At 39.9% G+C, this 14,946-nt stretch overlaps 2 protein-coding genes across 2 annotated transcripts; both read left to right on the forward strand.

The window, feature by feature from the left end:
* The first annotated feature begins 36 nt into the window (after positions 1-36).
* On the forward strand, positions 37-4,256 carry LOC116302373 (peroxisomal 2,4-dienoyl-CoA reductase [(3E)-enoyl-CoA-producing]). Its single transcript, XM_031711650.2, has 10 exons — positions 37-185; positions 568-619; positions 1,122-1,187; positions 1,447-1,516; positions 1,644-1,703; positions 2,078-2,142; positions 2,432-2,494; positions 2,740-2,770; positions 3,089-3,193; positions 3,743-4,256. The coding sequence occupies exons 1-10, from the start codon at positions 49-51 to the stop codon at positions 3,949-3,951; spliced, it is 858 nt and encodes a 285-aa protein (XP_031567510.1). The 5' UTR covers positions 37-48; the 3' UTR covers positions 3,952-4,256.
* Positions 4,257-6,186: 1,930 nt separating this feature from the next.
* Positions 6,187-14,486, forward strand: LOC116302370 (85/88 kDa calcium-independent phospholipase A2). Its single transcript, XM_031711648.2, has 12 exons — positions 6,187-6,536; positions 7,116-7,335; positions 7,998-8,145; positions 8,811-9,088; positions 9,306-9,488; positions 10,171-10,396; positions 10,479-10,580; positions 10,779-11,009; positions 11,388-11,538; positions 11,972-12,102; positions 12,179-12,504; positions 14,201-14,486. Exons 1-12 carry the CDS (start codon positions 6,316-6,318, stop codon positions 14,414-14,416), a joined length of 2,433 nt encoding a protein of 810 aa, XP_031567508.1. The 5' UTR covers positions 6,187-6,315; the 3' UTR covers positions 14,417-14,486.
* Positions 14,487-14,946: the final 460 nt, after the last annotated feature.

Consider the following 14,946-nt stretch of genomic DNA (forward strand, 5'->3'; position numbering starts at 1 on the left):
GCGGTAATAACAAACACCCCCCTCCCCTTTCTCTTCCTCTGTTACAACATGGCCGATCAAGTAGAAGATTCTTGTCTCTCTAGTTATGATCATTTTTTTCGGCCCGATCTCTTGGCTGGGAAAGTTGCTTTTATAACTGGCGGAGGCTCTGGAATTGGGTTTACTATTGCGGAGATTTTTATGAGGTTGGGATGAATAATTAGGGACTTTCTTAAAGCTTAATTTAAGGGGGTCGTTCAAATGAACTAGAGAATTAAGTTATCTGTGTAGAAAACAATGCAAAGGGGGAGAGGGGTAAGGATATTTTTCTGGGCACAATTCAATCTTTTTCAATTTAGATCACGTTTCATTCTCTCTATTCTCTTGTGTATTATTTCTTTATCATACTGTAAAGTTAGATAAGGTACAAAAATAAGCAAACGAGCCTTTTCCCTTGAGGAAAAATGGAAAAATACTATGCCAAATGGGATGTTCATTCATCCATACTTTCATTCATTTATCACATCCATTCATTCAACAACTTTCCAATCAAATGTAGAATTGATGTAATCTCTTTTGAATTTTTAGACATGGATGCACAGCTGTTATTGGGAGCAGAAAACTTGCAAGAGTTCAAAAGGTTGTACATGTCAATGGGTAGTCAATATACTGGCTGGTCGGGGAGGGCTTTATGTTTATAGTTGGTGGATATATTGATTGCATTTGTAACAGCACTTCCAGGAGATATGGAAGTCATGGAGGGTTTAGGCTCGTGCAGTTTCCAAGGGAGAGGGTGTGGTGTACTTAAGAACAGAGTCACAGTGTGTGTGGGGGGGAGGGGGACATCATCAGTGTGTGTGTGTGTGTGGGGGGGGGGGGGGGGCAGTTGGGAGTCTTGCTGTCAAAGCGGCTGTCAAAACAGTGGGTTAAAACTATTGAACTAAAAAGGCAAGGGTTACATTTGTGCGTTAATTGTGGAACTCCAGTGAAAATATAAACTAAAGGTTACACATTGATTATACCATTTTATTATGAGGACTCAATCTTGAGGATGAAGGAATAATGATATGAGGATTTCATATGATAACCATCAGGTGTGAAGCATTGTTTTAAATCCTTTTATGAATATTTGATACTAACAGGCAGCAGATAAACTAGAGAAGGCTACTTCACAAAAATGCTTTCCTTTACAAATGGACGTGAGGAAGGTGAGTTATTTATTTTATTATTGATTTATTATTGAACTTATTTTAATATTTATGAAGGAAAACACTCAATAGAAAGGTTCCAATAGAAATCAAAAGAATAATTATGTTTTTTTTAATTCTTGGGGTGCGTGTGCCATCAGATATACGAGCACTCACCTTCTTGGCTTGTGATGTAAACAAGTAATAAACAAGGAATATTTATTAAAAAAATTTCTGGCAGTCTATGAATCTATCATCAATGTCTTCGTCATATACACAGGTTGACCAAGTTGAAGCTGCTGTTAAACTTATCTTACAAAAATTCAAGAAAATAGACATCGTCGTAAACAGTAAGTGGCCCCAAATGATTCTCTTCTAAAACTGAAAAAAAAAACGTATTGCTATAGCCCCACATACCCCTCACCCATACAGTCATTGTTGCTGTTTAACTAATACTGATGAATCATTAAAACATAGATGCTGCCGGCAATTTCTTGTGTCCTGCTAATAAACTGTCATACAATGGGATGAAAACTGGTAGGTTAAAATAACAGTAGAAATTAATACTGGATGGGTGGCAGTTGATATACCCTTTTATCTTGGGCACAATGTTTTTCCATTTTAGACGCATGTCACTCCCTCAAGTATCATTTCTTTGTTTACTGATTACACATGAGAAGACACATAAATCAATGAATATAACTTAATTGAAAAAGGAATCTTATTCCCAAGAGTACAAAAATACTAAAATATTTTAAAAAACCCTTATTTTGAAATTTGGTTGTAGAAAAAATTTTTTTTTTCAAAACTGGTCTGTCACTATTGACAACTACTAGCTCAGCTAAACAGAGCACATATATTTGTGATATACCATTAGTAATATTATACTAATATTTTTTATCTTGTTTCAGTATTTGAAATTGATACCTTTGGTACATTCAATGTCAGCAAGGCAGTTTACAACTCATGGTTTAAGGTAGTCATAACATTTCCATGGATTTTGTGTCTGTAAGGGGAGGGCTTGCCAGATAATGGCTGCACATATATACATGCAACATACAGTTGTTGATACCTTTGTTACATTCAATGCCAGCAAGGTAGTTAACAACTCATGGTTTAATTAAGGTATTCATAACATTTTCGTGGATTTTCTGTCTGTAGGGGGAGGACTTGCCATATAATGGCTGCACATTTATACATGCAGCATGCAGTTGTTGATGCTGATGTCTTTGCCATGACTTGTTTTCTTTTTAACTTGGACTTAGGATCATGGTGGAAGCGTTGTGAATATAACTGCAACACTACACCACGCGGCTACACCTTTTCAAGTAAGTATTCATTTCATCAGGTATCCTATCAAATTACTGTGATGTACCAATATTCCAGTTTTCAAATTCTCTGTTGCTAAGGGTTAGCCTTGATCCTCGTGTTCCTGTGAAGATTCGTGGAATTTTGATTAAGTTTTTGCACTGGAAAGTAGGCTAACCCAGCTGAGTAAATGGGTCTATAAACACCACAGTATTTTGAAAAATTTAAAGAAAGGTTCATTGCTGACAAAATGTTCTCTTTGCAGTGTCATGCAGGCTCGGCAAAGGCAGCTATTGGTGAGTATCAGTCACGGGGGTAGGGGTAGGTAATGGCACCCTAATTAGCAATATGAAACAAAATATGAAATGTAGCCCTAAGGTTGTAGGGGATAAGAGAAAGGACACAACTATTCTTTTGAAATACCTTGCAAGACAGAATAAGAGTCTTTGCTTTTGGGTGTCTTGATTGCTTCTTTGGCATGCCCTCTGTGGTAAGATTAATCTGACAAGGAAAGACTGGAAGCAGCCCCTTCCTCCATCCTTTTACCGCACAGGGTTCCCAAGCACATCTCGTATTGGTTTTGACATGTCAATGATATGATGAATGATTTTCAGAGGCTATGACTCGTCACTTAGCAGTGGAATGGGGGCCTGATGGAGTGAGGTTAAACTGTGTCGCTCCTGGTGCCATTAAAGATACTGTTGGATTTTCAAAATTAGGTAAGTAGTGATCGTCTTCTGAAACCAAGGAATTTTGTGGATGGAGAAAAGAGAGAGAAGCAAGAAAAAAACCCTCGAATCAAGGGGTAGGCCTCACAAACTCTACTGACATGTGATGCAGAGTCTGGGAATCGAAACTGAGACCCCAGAGGTGAGGGCGAGTGTACCATCACTACACAACACCCTTGATTCCTGTTACGCACGAACTTTGCAACAACTGCAACAGTGTTCCTTATCGCCCCACCACACCTTACTTGCTTATCCTTAACTTTAATTGGTCTCCTGTCCACGGCAGATGATTCGGTCCTGATATCGAATGGACCAATTCCACTTGGGCGTAATATCTTTCCATTTCAGACCATGTGTCATTCTCTTGAAAATAAGGTTCTTTGTTGAGTTGTATTGATATTAATGTGTCTTCTCATGTGCAACCGTTAAATGAAGAAATGATACTCTATAGACAATGACACCTCTACTGAAGTGGGAAAACATTACGCCTAGATGGATTTGGTCCATCTAAAGCTAAACTTTTCTTTTTTTCCTGCGAAGGTGGTCCGCAATTAGTTGGAGAAACATCGTTAGGAAAAATTCCACTTGAGAGAGTAGGTACTCGCCGTGACGTAGCAGATGCCGTGCTGTATCTGGGAAGCAATGCGTCATCTTATGTGACTGGGACGACGCTAGTGGTAGATGGTGGAAGCTGGATGTCAGGTGCTACGGTGTTAAACGACATGAAGAAAATGATGAGCAAATTATGATAAAGCAACAATAACCCTTGAATTTGCAATTGCCTCTCACTTCTCCCATTCATTCATCCAAGAGTTCCCTGCCTTCGAGGGAGATACTGCTAGCAGGGAACCAAGAGACCATAAATATGCTCACTTGATTCATCTCGTCAAATCAAATACCCTGATTTAAGCTTTTCCATGTCGTGCCTAGGCTCACAGAGGCTTCAAGTGATTTGTACATAGATTCCTATGGTTTTCCAGAGATATCAATGGTGTATAATCATGAAGTACAATTTTATGCATGTCTGAATAAATTAACGTTTATATTTAATATATTTCGTGTGTCATGCGTCTTTTTTGGAAATTTTGTTGCTTTGCGTGCGCAACGTTTGTCAATGAGAGCTGTTAATGTTAGGTAACTCTTGTAAGTCAATTTTGTTGATTATTTTTAAAACAACATTTACGCTTGGCAACGGAAGAATTAGAACAGGCTTAACAAATCATTGTTTGAAGTACAAACGAAGGCACTCAACCAAATAAGTAACTAATAATAAGCAAAATTCGCTTGAGTCGGGCCAACATGTCCACCGAAACGGACGCGCAAAATTTACACAAAGTGATCGGGAATTTGAATGAGTTTTATGAAACTGTTAGCTTGGCAAGAGAGAAGTTTTCTAAGCTCTTTTCTGATGTCTTGCACATCCCGTTGAATGATGGTGAAAGCATTTTAAAGTTGAAGATGTTTGGGAGTCTCTACGAGGACGATTTTGCTTCGCATTTGAAACACTTGACCGACATGTGTTCTACTCTAGAGACTGCAGATGAAAGTCCAGTAACACTGAAACGTTTGAAAAGAAACATTGGTAGTAGCTTATTCAAAGGTAAGATGTCCCTAAAGAAAATTGATGGCATTGATAGTGGCGTTATAAAAGAAAGCATTCAACAAATATCCCAGTTAAAAGAACTGGCTTCTAAGTTCAAGAAGATCAAAGAAGACCAGAAGAATGCGTTTGAAGGCTCAGGAAAGGAAGGCAAGGAAGGAACTGATTTCGAAAAAGCTATCTTATCGAAGATAAAAACCTTTTGTGCTGAAGAAGCAAAGAAGGCACTTTTTGACAGCGAGTTGGAGACCGACCCTGCGATCCTTTTTGCTCATTTAGAAGATACTGAAAAAAGTCTTCAAGATGTGTGCAAAGTTACATGTAGATACGAAGAAGTTCTGCAAACTGTTCTCGACAGGATGGAAAAAGTGAAAGGCGAAGACAATCAGGATGCTATTGTGGAATATATCTCTGGAATGAAGGATGGAGCGAGAGAGATTGTTCAAGAATGCGATAGGATTTCGAAACAGATTATGAATATTTGACTTGTGTGATCAGTTGCACTCAAGGCTGTAAGGTCGCAGGCTGCTCAAGCTACACAGGCTACAACTGATATACACAGTTCTTTCCTAGCTTTAGATAGACGTTTTTAATCCAATAATTACCAAAACAACAAACAAAAGTGATTTGTAACAAGTAATTCACGCTCAAAACAAACAGAAGCTATAAATAAAATCTGCTCTTGAAGTTGATGAGATTTTGAAGGGCAAATCATCTTTTGTATTGAATTTATCAGTTCCGGGTGATGTTTGCATGAGCGCAGTCTCGATGTTTGCCGATCAGTGCTTGTCGTTTCTTCGTTATAATTTTCGCGCGCTTTATAATGTATGCGGAGATCATGTATGTGTTGTAAGAGCGCCTCGTGGGACGAGACGGGCAAGGATATCACGAATTTTTTAGGCTCTCTTTTTCCTTTTTTCTTTTTCTTGGAATAAAGTTGGTTACTGTAACCACAGTGCTATCGCTATAAAGACGTACTCATGAGTTTCTTCAAACTAAAGACAGATGAACGAGAATGATGCATGGCTCTGGGTATGCGAGTATGCGCATAAAAAACGCGCCCATATTTTATAATTTTCGTTGGAACGAAGTAATATCCTAAAGTTTGAATAAAATACTCTATCACGTGATCTCATAACTGCAAATATATTGAGTTTGATTTGTGTCTTGATATGAAAAGGGAAGAAAGGAATATAGGATGGAAAGGGAAGGGAGGGAGGGTAAAAAGAGGGGAAAGAAAACGAGGGGAAATGAAAAGATGTAGGAAGAGAAGGGAATGAAAGTAAAAAGGATGAAAGGAAAAAAGGATAAAAAACAAAAACACACAAAAAAAATTGTGGATTACCTGTGGTGGTGATTGTTGACCTTTGAAGTGGGCTACCTGTGTTACCAGCTGTTCCTCATTCTCCTTGGGGAGAAAATTTGTTGTATTAATTCAAACATTACCAAAATATTATACTCTGTTCCCTAACGATTACATTTATAGTTACCCAAGATAGAGATATAAAGTAAAATGGGAGCCAGTCCATCTAGTTTCCGTGTGGAACAGACGACCTTACAGCAATATTCTTATTCGACTTTACTCGAGAAGGATGAGAGTAAAAGTGAAAGTTTTCGCCTGTTCCGTGTGACTTCATTACGATATGAAGCCGTTCTTAGTAGGACAGATCAACATCCTAAATGTCTGAGTGTATTTAGAATGGATGATGAGAAGGCTGCGAGGGAGAAATTCAGGTATTAAAGCCATATTTCATGCCAAAATGAATTCAAGTTTTTGTTTATTTAATATTTCGAACACCGCGTATAGAATTACAGTAAACTTTAATATTATTTTAAAAAAACTTTGTTTAAAGTAAGCTTGTTCTTATATAAAATGATCTTTATTCAATATCCTCTCTAAGATCTCAGATACCCAGTTTATAAGAGCGATCATGCAGGTGAAACAGCATTTTCTATATTTTAATCTGCTAAATCAAAAGGATATGTGGATCTTATGTAAGATTATTTATATTGAATGGCTTGACTACACGTCATAATTTAAGCCTGTTTTTAATTAGGGACTACGAGTTAGCTTATTAATATTTAAAGATAAGGTTCTATCAATGTTAGAGAGAGGCATAGATTAACTGGGGATAGAGCTTGAAAGAGGGGAGGGAGAGAGGCAGTAAAGAGAGGAAGATAGGAGGTAAGGGACTTCTTTATACCTCCCCCTCCCCCCCCCCCCTCACCACCACCACCATATCCCCCATCCCTCAAAAAAATTTGTTAAGGTTTTTCTATCTATTGATTTCACTTTTTGTACCTGGAATATAGGTATCTTCAGAAGAATCTTTCACCATTTTACAAGAGCTCCGTCAAGTGTTTCAATGCAGGAACTCTACAAGAGATAATCACCACCATGGAACAGCACCCAGAATGGTCTCTCGCCCAGATAGCAAAAGAACTTGACTTGAGAGAGTGCCTCAGTCATGAGCGTATAGCAGCATCTGATGACCAAGGGAAAGGGCCTCATCCACTGCATGTTGCTTGTAAGGTAAGGAACAGTTTCGTAAGTTATCACCTGTCACCCTCTTTCCTTATGTCTTTTTGTCCTAAGTTTAGTATACAGTGATCCCATCCCTAAACATTTGGATTTCTATATTTTGTATCACACTTGACTACATAACCAACAAGGCTCAAGATGACTTGGTTCTAAGCTTCCATCAATATGGAAACAAGAACTCATATAATCAGAAAATTGATTAATAGGAGCCAAAAATTCATGTCTCAATTCTTGGGTTGCTTGTTACGTAATAGCTGCCATCTTGGTTGACAATGACAAAAGTATACCTTATTAGCTTCTCTTGCTAGATCAACCAACATGGTGGCTGTACCAGAGAAGCATTAGAGTGCATACCATATTATATCCATGGAAACGTTTACTAACAAAATTGTACAAATTAATGCAATTGGTTTATAGGTTCTACTGTACTTACTAATTTGTGGAAATTTGTACAATTTTATACAAAGTTTTTCATAGTATGCACTGTACTTTACATAGCTTGTACCAGCTAATATAGACCCCCACTTTTGCTAATCCCCCCCCAATACACATCACATTTTAGTCTGGAAATATTATTATTCCATATGTACATATACCCCATTTTAAAGGCTGTTTATTTGTTCTTGTCAAAGCTACATTTTGTTTGCCTACAGGGTGGTAAGATGGACTTTCTTCAAAGTCTAACAAAAATGAATGCCAAGGATTTCGTGAAAGATAAACTTGGAAACACACCTTTGCACTATGCCGCTGAAAACTACCCTGAAATGATGATATCCATGGTTCAGAAAGCACAGTATCTTGGTGAGTTTTTATTATCTGTAAATAATACAGAATAAAACTTTCCAACTTGCCCAAAGTCCACCTCTCTTGTTTCCTGTGTCAAGGAAAGAGCTAGCTTTGCAGCAGAGATACACAAGGGGCGGCACACTTTAGAAAAGTCTGATATTTCCTTAAATTCCCTTCAGTGATCATGAAACATTGATTCAAAGTCAAGGTTGGAGTTGAAATGTGTTTATAACACTTTTAGTTTGCATTTTATCAAGTTGAACTTTGAACCATTGTTTCTTGGTCATTTGAGCAATTTGAAAAAGGTGTATTACGTTTGATCTCAAAATTAAAGGAATTAAAAGGGTGAGAAATAGAGGGAAGCAGTTCTCCTCTCTCCTCCCCTCCCACTCCCCTCCTCTCCCCTCCCCCCTCCCACTCCCCCTTCCCTCCCCCCAGAATCACTAATTCTTCTCCAGACTCTCCACTTCCCATTTTTCTATCTTACAGCTGCTCATTCATTTGTTTGTATAATAGCTTGTTAACCAAAGTGTATAAGTGAAATGCTACTCTCCCAAATTCCAGGAATAATAATTGAGCATTTTATTAAATTAATCCAGAATCCTGAATTTCTTACATGGGGCCAGGGGGGAAAACATGAAACTAAAAAACCTCTCAAATATTTTCTATCCATTTTTAAGGAATGCAAATGTCAGATATTGTGAATTCACGAAACGTTGATGAACAAACAGCCCTTGACGTCGCCTGCCACTTCTCTCAAGAGAACGGTGTTCGCGTGCTCCTGGAGGCGGGAGCAGACGTCAATCATGTTGAAGGCTACACCAAGCCCATTCATACGGCACTTAAGTCTAATGGAACTCGGTGTGCTGCGCTGATCTTAGAGTTTCACCCAGAACAGATAAACGAAAAAGACTTGAAATATGGTGCTTATCCTATACATTGGGCCAAGACTAAAGAGGTAAAATAGTTTAAAGTGTTTTTTTTTTTCTTTTCTTTCTTTTTGTACGTTTAAATTTTTTTTATCAAAACAAACTTTAGTCAGATCAAAGTAAGGGCATGACTAACTCACAGATAAAATTGGAATATAACAGGTTAGTTTTTTAGAGGGAGAAAAATCTTTTAAATTAATCTTACCTTAGGTTATAATATAGTTACTAAGTTTCTGTTATTCTCAGACCGTTGAACTTCTGCTCAAGAGCGGAGCAGATATTGAGTGCACGAATGACGATGGCGAGACGGCTTTACACGTAATGGCGAGGCGACGACGGCTTGGTTGTGTTATCGCCCTGTTGTCCTCCAATGCTAATGTCAATCCACGTAGCAACAGTGGAAGTACACCTCTGCATATCGCAGCAAAGGTATCTAAAACAATTTTAAAAGTGTAGGGTTATTGTAAAAGTGCAGTTGAACGGTGCGCTATAGTGCGTAATGACTCGCGTGAGAGTTCTCCTTGCATGCAACTTGGAATTAGAACAGTTTTCGTTGTATGACTGTGACTCTTTAAACTTCACGGTCACGGCACGCTAACTGCACTAAACTTTTCACAATCATGCGAAAACTGCTCCATTGCGCTCAACGCTACCAACTTTATGACAAAAACCGAGTTTGGGCTAACTGTGACACTACCAGAGAAGTACAGTTTAAGTAAGAACTGAACCACCATCAACTGTGATGTGGTGTAGTGTCGCTAAATTGCGGAATTGCTGTCAGCTTGAAGTTCTGAAAATGTTGCGGGCGACGCTACCAAGAACATCAAAGAACCACAGTTAAGGTGTGGTACGAAATAGGAGCAATAAAATCCTGCAACTCGTTGCGCAACATTTTTGAGTTAGAAGTTTAAGGAGCAAAGGTTGCTCGTATTACAATCCCGCGCTATAAGTTTTCTTTTTTAGTATACGATGTAGACTGAAGCTGTCTTTACTCTTTGCAAGAAATAAAGTTTGTTGCACTTGGAGTGGTCTACAACAACTTTTAAGTACCCAACCCCCCCTGGTAATCGTCAAGGGACATCCTTACCTGCTTTTGTTTCTGTTTCTCAAGGCAGACGACTGTGACATCGTTCGGGCTCTCATCATTTTTGGCGCAGATGTAAATGCCATGGATAACGACCACTACACAGCTAAACACATCGCTACCAAAGAACAACAACCTCGATGGAAAGACGTGGTTGAAGCTTTGAACTTTGTTGGTGCTTCTCAATGTGACAAACAAAAATCTGGTTGTAATCTCCCTTGCGCCAAAGCTTTTCATGGAGAAATAAGAATAGGTTAGTTCTTTTTGAAACAAATGAATGACACGTGATCAGTTGTTTTGGTCTACTGACCCAAAGTCAAATGCAATATTTATAGGAGATGCTTCCAATAAAATGTCATCGAGCCTGCTAAGTATGCCGGGATACGAAGATCTCATTCGCGCTGCCGCTGTTGCTGCTGCCCTGGGCAACAAACCAGGTAAGTCACGTGATGTTACCCGATGTATCCGCTGGCGACAATCACTGCACTCTCATATTCAAACCTCAGTAGAAAACTGGTAACGATCGACGTCACACTGAGTTTGGGAGGGACATCCCACAGTTCCATAAAGGCTGCGTTCCTTTCCAGTCCCCGCAGACAGCCGAATTTATTTTTTTCTTTAATTTGTTTCATAAGGGAAAGACTCAGTCGATGGTGCTGCTAAAAGAAAAATCACAAAATCAATCTTCAAAGAGAAACATGGCCGTGATTCGGTCCTAACAATGGACGGTGGAGGAATACGGGGCCTGGTACTAATACAACTACTGCTGGCCATAGAGGAAGTCACTGGTCAACCAATTGTACGGTTGTTTGATTGGATCGGTGGGACGAGCACTGGGGGTATCTTGGCCCTCGCTCTTGTACATGGTAGGGCTCAGAATTACTACAGCATTCTAAACAAATAGAGCGAAATACTAGACTAGCATTTGGTTGGTTGGAGAGAGCGCATATTTTGGCTCGCAATTGGCTTCTACGTTGAACCAATCAAAAGACTCAAAAAACGCGCAACATCCAATCACATTGCTGGAATGTAGAAGCCATTTCAGAGTAACCCTAGTTTCCTCCGCAGCCGTCATTAGTTTCGGTCCCAGATCCTGAAATTAATGACGGCTGCGAAGAAGACCAGAGTAACCAATACCTTCAAAAATCTTCAAACCTTCATGATCAATCACTCCTTTTTTTAGGCCAACCCAATTTCGTACTTATTCATTTTTTGAGTATGAAAAATCTTTTATATTTTGACAGGAAAATCTGCTCGTTACTGCCAAGGATTGTACTTCATGATGAAAGACCATGTGTTTACAGGACCTCGACCGTACAACTCGGAACCTTTGGAAAGATTCCTTCGAGAAGAGTTTGGTGAAACAACTACAATGACTGCAGTCACTCATCCAAAGTAGGTTGTTGCTGTAAACCGCACTGCCAGAAAGAAGCGCTAGAATCTCTTTAGCAATGGCCCAAATAGACCTCTTTACCTTGGGTGTAAGGTTCTCCCATTTCGGAGAACGTGTCACTGATTTCACTAGAATATCATTTCTTTGTTTAACTGTTACACATGAGATGACACATAAATATGAATATAACTCAAACAAAGAATCTTATTCTCATGAGAATGATGTGAGAATGATACGTGATCTGAAATGAAAAGACATTAAAACCATGCCATGTTAAAGAGGTATATCGTGCGAAAGATGAATTTTTGTATACGACTTTGAAAAACCCATGTTACAAATACGCGGTGCCGTGCCGAGACGGGATCGTGTTCTGATTGGATGAGCAGTGATCTCGCGCGATCAAGGTGGTTTACCTTTACTTCTGTCTGTCCGCAGAGTTCTAGTAACCGCTGTCCTCGCAGATCGTCGTCCAGCAAGTTTGTACTTCTTTAGGAACTTTGATATGCCCGAGGACAAACCAGAAACGTCAGCCAAGTCTCCATTTCCCTCTCCGCCTGCTCCATCAGGTAACGAATTGTTTCTATAAGTGATATTATATGTTGCCATGAATATTGTTATATTCAGTTTTCTATTCGTTTCCAGCCCAGTACGCGTGGCGAGCAGCGAGAGGGACTGGTGCCGCGCCCACATTCTTCCGTGCCATGGGACGGTTCTTAGACGGTGGTCTAATGGCTAACAACCCAACTCTTGATGTCCTGACAGAAATCCACAATTACTATAAAGTCCATGAGCCCACAAACGTCAAGTCCCCTGGGTCATCAAAAGTTGGTCTCGTTGTGTCCCTTGGTACTGGTGTCCCTCCGACGAAACATGTCATGAATATTGATGTGTTTAAACCGGAGTCCATATGGGATGCGTCTAATATCATAATGGGCGCACGCGCACTAGGCGCCTTGTTAGTTGACCAGGTAGGATGTCTTGTGGAAACCAATTGAAGTCTTGAGTTTGCAAGCGCGAACAAATCAATGAAATTTTTTACAAGGCTGTACCGATTTTCGAATTGTCCTTATCTGGTGCCTGCAGAAGGGTCCCAACATTGCTGTCCAATTAGCTTTCCCCCACCAAGAATATTTCTTAAGGAGGGTCTCAACATTGCTCTCCAATTGGCTTTCCCCCACCAAGAATATTTCTTAAGGAGGGTCTCAATGTTGCTGTCCAATTGGCTTCTCCCCACCAAGAATATTTCTTAAGGAGGGTCTCAATGTTGCTGTCCAATTGGCTTTCCCCCACCAAGAATATTTCTTAAGGAGGGTCTCAATATTGCTGTCCAATTAGCTTTCCCCCACCAAGAATATTTCTTAAGGAGGGTCTCAACATTGCTGTCCAATTGGCTTCTCCCCACCAAGAATATTTCTTAAGGAGGGTCTCAATGTTGCTGTCCAATTGGCTTCTCCCCACCAAGAATATTTCTTAAGGAGGGTCTCAATGTTGCTGTCCAATTGGCTTCTCCCCACCAAGAATATTTCTTAAGGAGGGTCTCAATGTTGCTGTCCAATTGGCTTCTCCCCACCAAGAATATTTCTTAAGGAGGGTCTCAATGTTGCTGTCCAATTGGCTTTCCCCCACCAAGAATATTTCTTAAGGAGGGTCTCAATGTTGCTGTCCAATTGGCTTTCCCCCACCAAGAATATTTCTTAAGGAGGGTCTCAATGTTGCTGTCCAATTGGCTTCTCCCCACCAAGAATATTTCTTAAGGAGGGTCTCAATGTTGCTGTCCAATTGGCTTCTCCCCACCAAGAATATTTCTTAAGGAGGGTCTCAATGTTGCTGTCCAATTGGCTTTCCCCCACCAAGAATATTTCTTAAGGAGGGTCTCAATGTTGCTGTCCAATTGGCTTCTCCCCACCAAGAATATTTCTTAAGGAGGGTCTCAATGTTGCTGTCCAATTGGCTTCTCCCCACCAAGAATATTTCTTAAGGAGGGTCTCAATGTTGCTGTCCAATTGGCTTTCCCCCACCAAGAATATTTCTTAAGGAGGGTCTCAATGTTGCTGTCCAATTGGCTTTCCCCCACCAAGAATATTTCTTAAGGAGGGTCTCAATGTTGCTGTCCAATTGGCTTCTCCCCACCAAGAATATTTCTTAAGGAGGGTCTCAATGTTGCTGTCCAATTGGCTTCTCCCCACCAAGAATATTTCTTAAGGAGGGTCTCAATGTTGCTGTCCAATTGGCTTTCCCCCACCAAGAATATTTCTTAAGGAGGGTCTCAATGTTGCTGTCCAATTGGCTTTCCCCCACCAAGAATATTTCTTAAGTTTATGTCACGTTACCATACCTCACTCAATTGGAGCTCCATTGAACCAATCGAAAAGCAATTAAGCGGACACCAACCAATCATATTTCTTGAATCCTTAAGCGACGGTACAATACTACGGTCAAGTGGTTTTGTCTCTAAGCAAAACAAAAGATAGTAAACGCCAACAACAAATCAATAATATCCCTTGACTACGGAAGCCATTTTTGTGTCATGCCTGTGTGTTATTCATGTGTGTCAACAGTAAAACACACGGCAAGCCAATCACATCCCTTGTCTACGAAAGCCATTTGTGTGTCGTAGTCCCTATGATTTTCACATATTATGAATACATATTTTTTCTTCAATAGGCTAGCGCAACCAATGGACCAGTAGTAGAACGAGCTAAAGTCTGGTGTGAAATGATTGATGTACCTTACTATCGATTCAGCTCTGACATGTCAGCTGATGTTGGTTTAGATGAGTCGGATGACAAGATTCTCGTCAAGATGCTGTGGGAGACAAGAGTATATGTTTTGCAGCATTTTAAAGAATTTAAAGAACTTGCAGAAAGGCTAACCGGCTAGATATTGTATAAACTTGGCGTCCAAGGCCCCCCTTTCAATCCCAGGGGGTGTACTCGGGTGGGTAACATGAAGGGGGGTGGGGGGGGGGGGGGGTCCGACGGAGCTCCGTATTGCAACCCCAAAAAAATACTCAAACCTGAAATTTTACACCCAAAAAAATACATGGCATCCAAATTTCTGACTCAAAAAAATACAAGACTTAAATACTTCAAAACTGGAGAGCCTTCTAATGATCCACGAGGCCGTTGGCGTGTGAGAGGAGGAATTAATGTCCCCGTTGAGGTCACATTCAAGACGAGCAGAATCCAAGCCAAATAGATCAAGCGCGCTCTTAAGCATAAGGGCTTACACGTGCAAGTAATATGATGAAGCGATAAAGTGACATGAACGATTGAGGTGTGGTAATAAATTAACGTGGAACCTATGAAAAGTAAACAAGATTACATATTACAAATAACGTTGTATAGTTTTTTATTGTTATCAGTATGTTTCTTTACGGAACTCACGCGTTGCTGAAAAAAAAAAATCAA

This window comes from Actinia tenebrosa, unplaced genomic scaffold (genome assembly GCF_029948245.1).
Source record: "Actinia tenebrosa isolate PJP-AT-01 unplaced genomic scaffold, QUT_ActTen_1.0 PGA_scaffold17__23_contigs__length_9995812, whole genome shotgun sequence".
NCBI classification, from domain to species: domain Eukaryota; kingdom Metazoa; phylum Cnidaria; class Anthozoa; order Actiniaria; family Actiniidae; genus Actinia; species Actinia tenebrosa.

Coding starts and splice junctions, on each gene's coding strand:
- LOC116302373 (XM_031711650.2), top strand. CDS start 49: ATGGCCGATCAAGTAGAAGATTCTTGTCTCTCTAGTTATGATCATTTT. Junction 2,495..2,739: donor ACGCGGCTACACCTTTTCAA/GTAAGTATTCAT, acceptor TTCTCTTTGCAG/TGTCATGCAGGCTCGGCAAA. Junction 2,771..3,088: donor CTCGGCAAAGGCAGCTATTG/GTGAGTATCAGT, acceptor AATGATTTTCAG/AGGCTATGACTCGTCACTTA.
- LOC116302370 (XM_031711648.2), top strand. CDS start 6,316: ATGGGAGCCAGTCCATCTAGTTTCCGTGTGGAACAGACGACCTTACAG. Junction 11,010..11,387: donor GGCCCTCGCTCTTGTACATG/GTAGGGCTCAGA, acceptor ATATTTTGACAG/GAAAATCTGCTCGTTACTGC. Junction 12,505..14,200: donor GCGCCTTGTTAGTTGACCAG/GTAGGATGTCTT, acceptor TTTCTTCAATAG/GCTAGCGCAACCAATGGACC.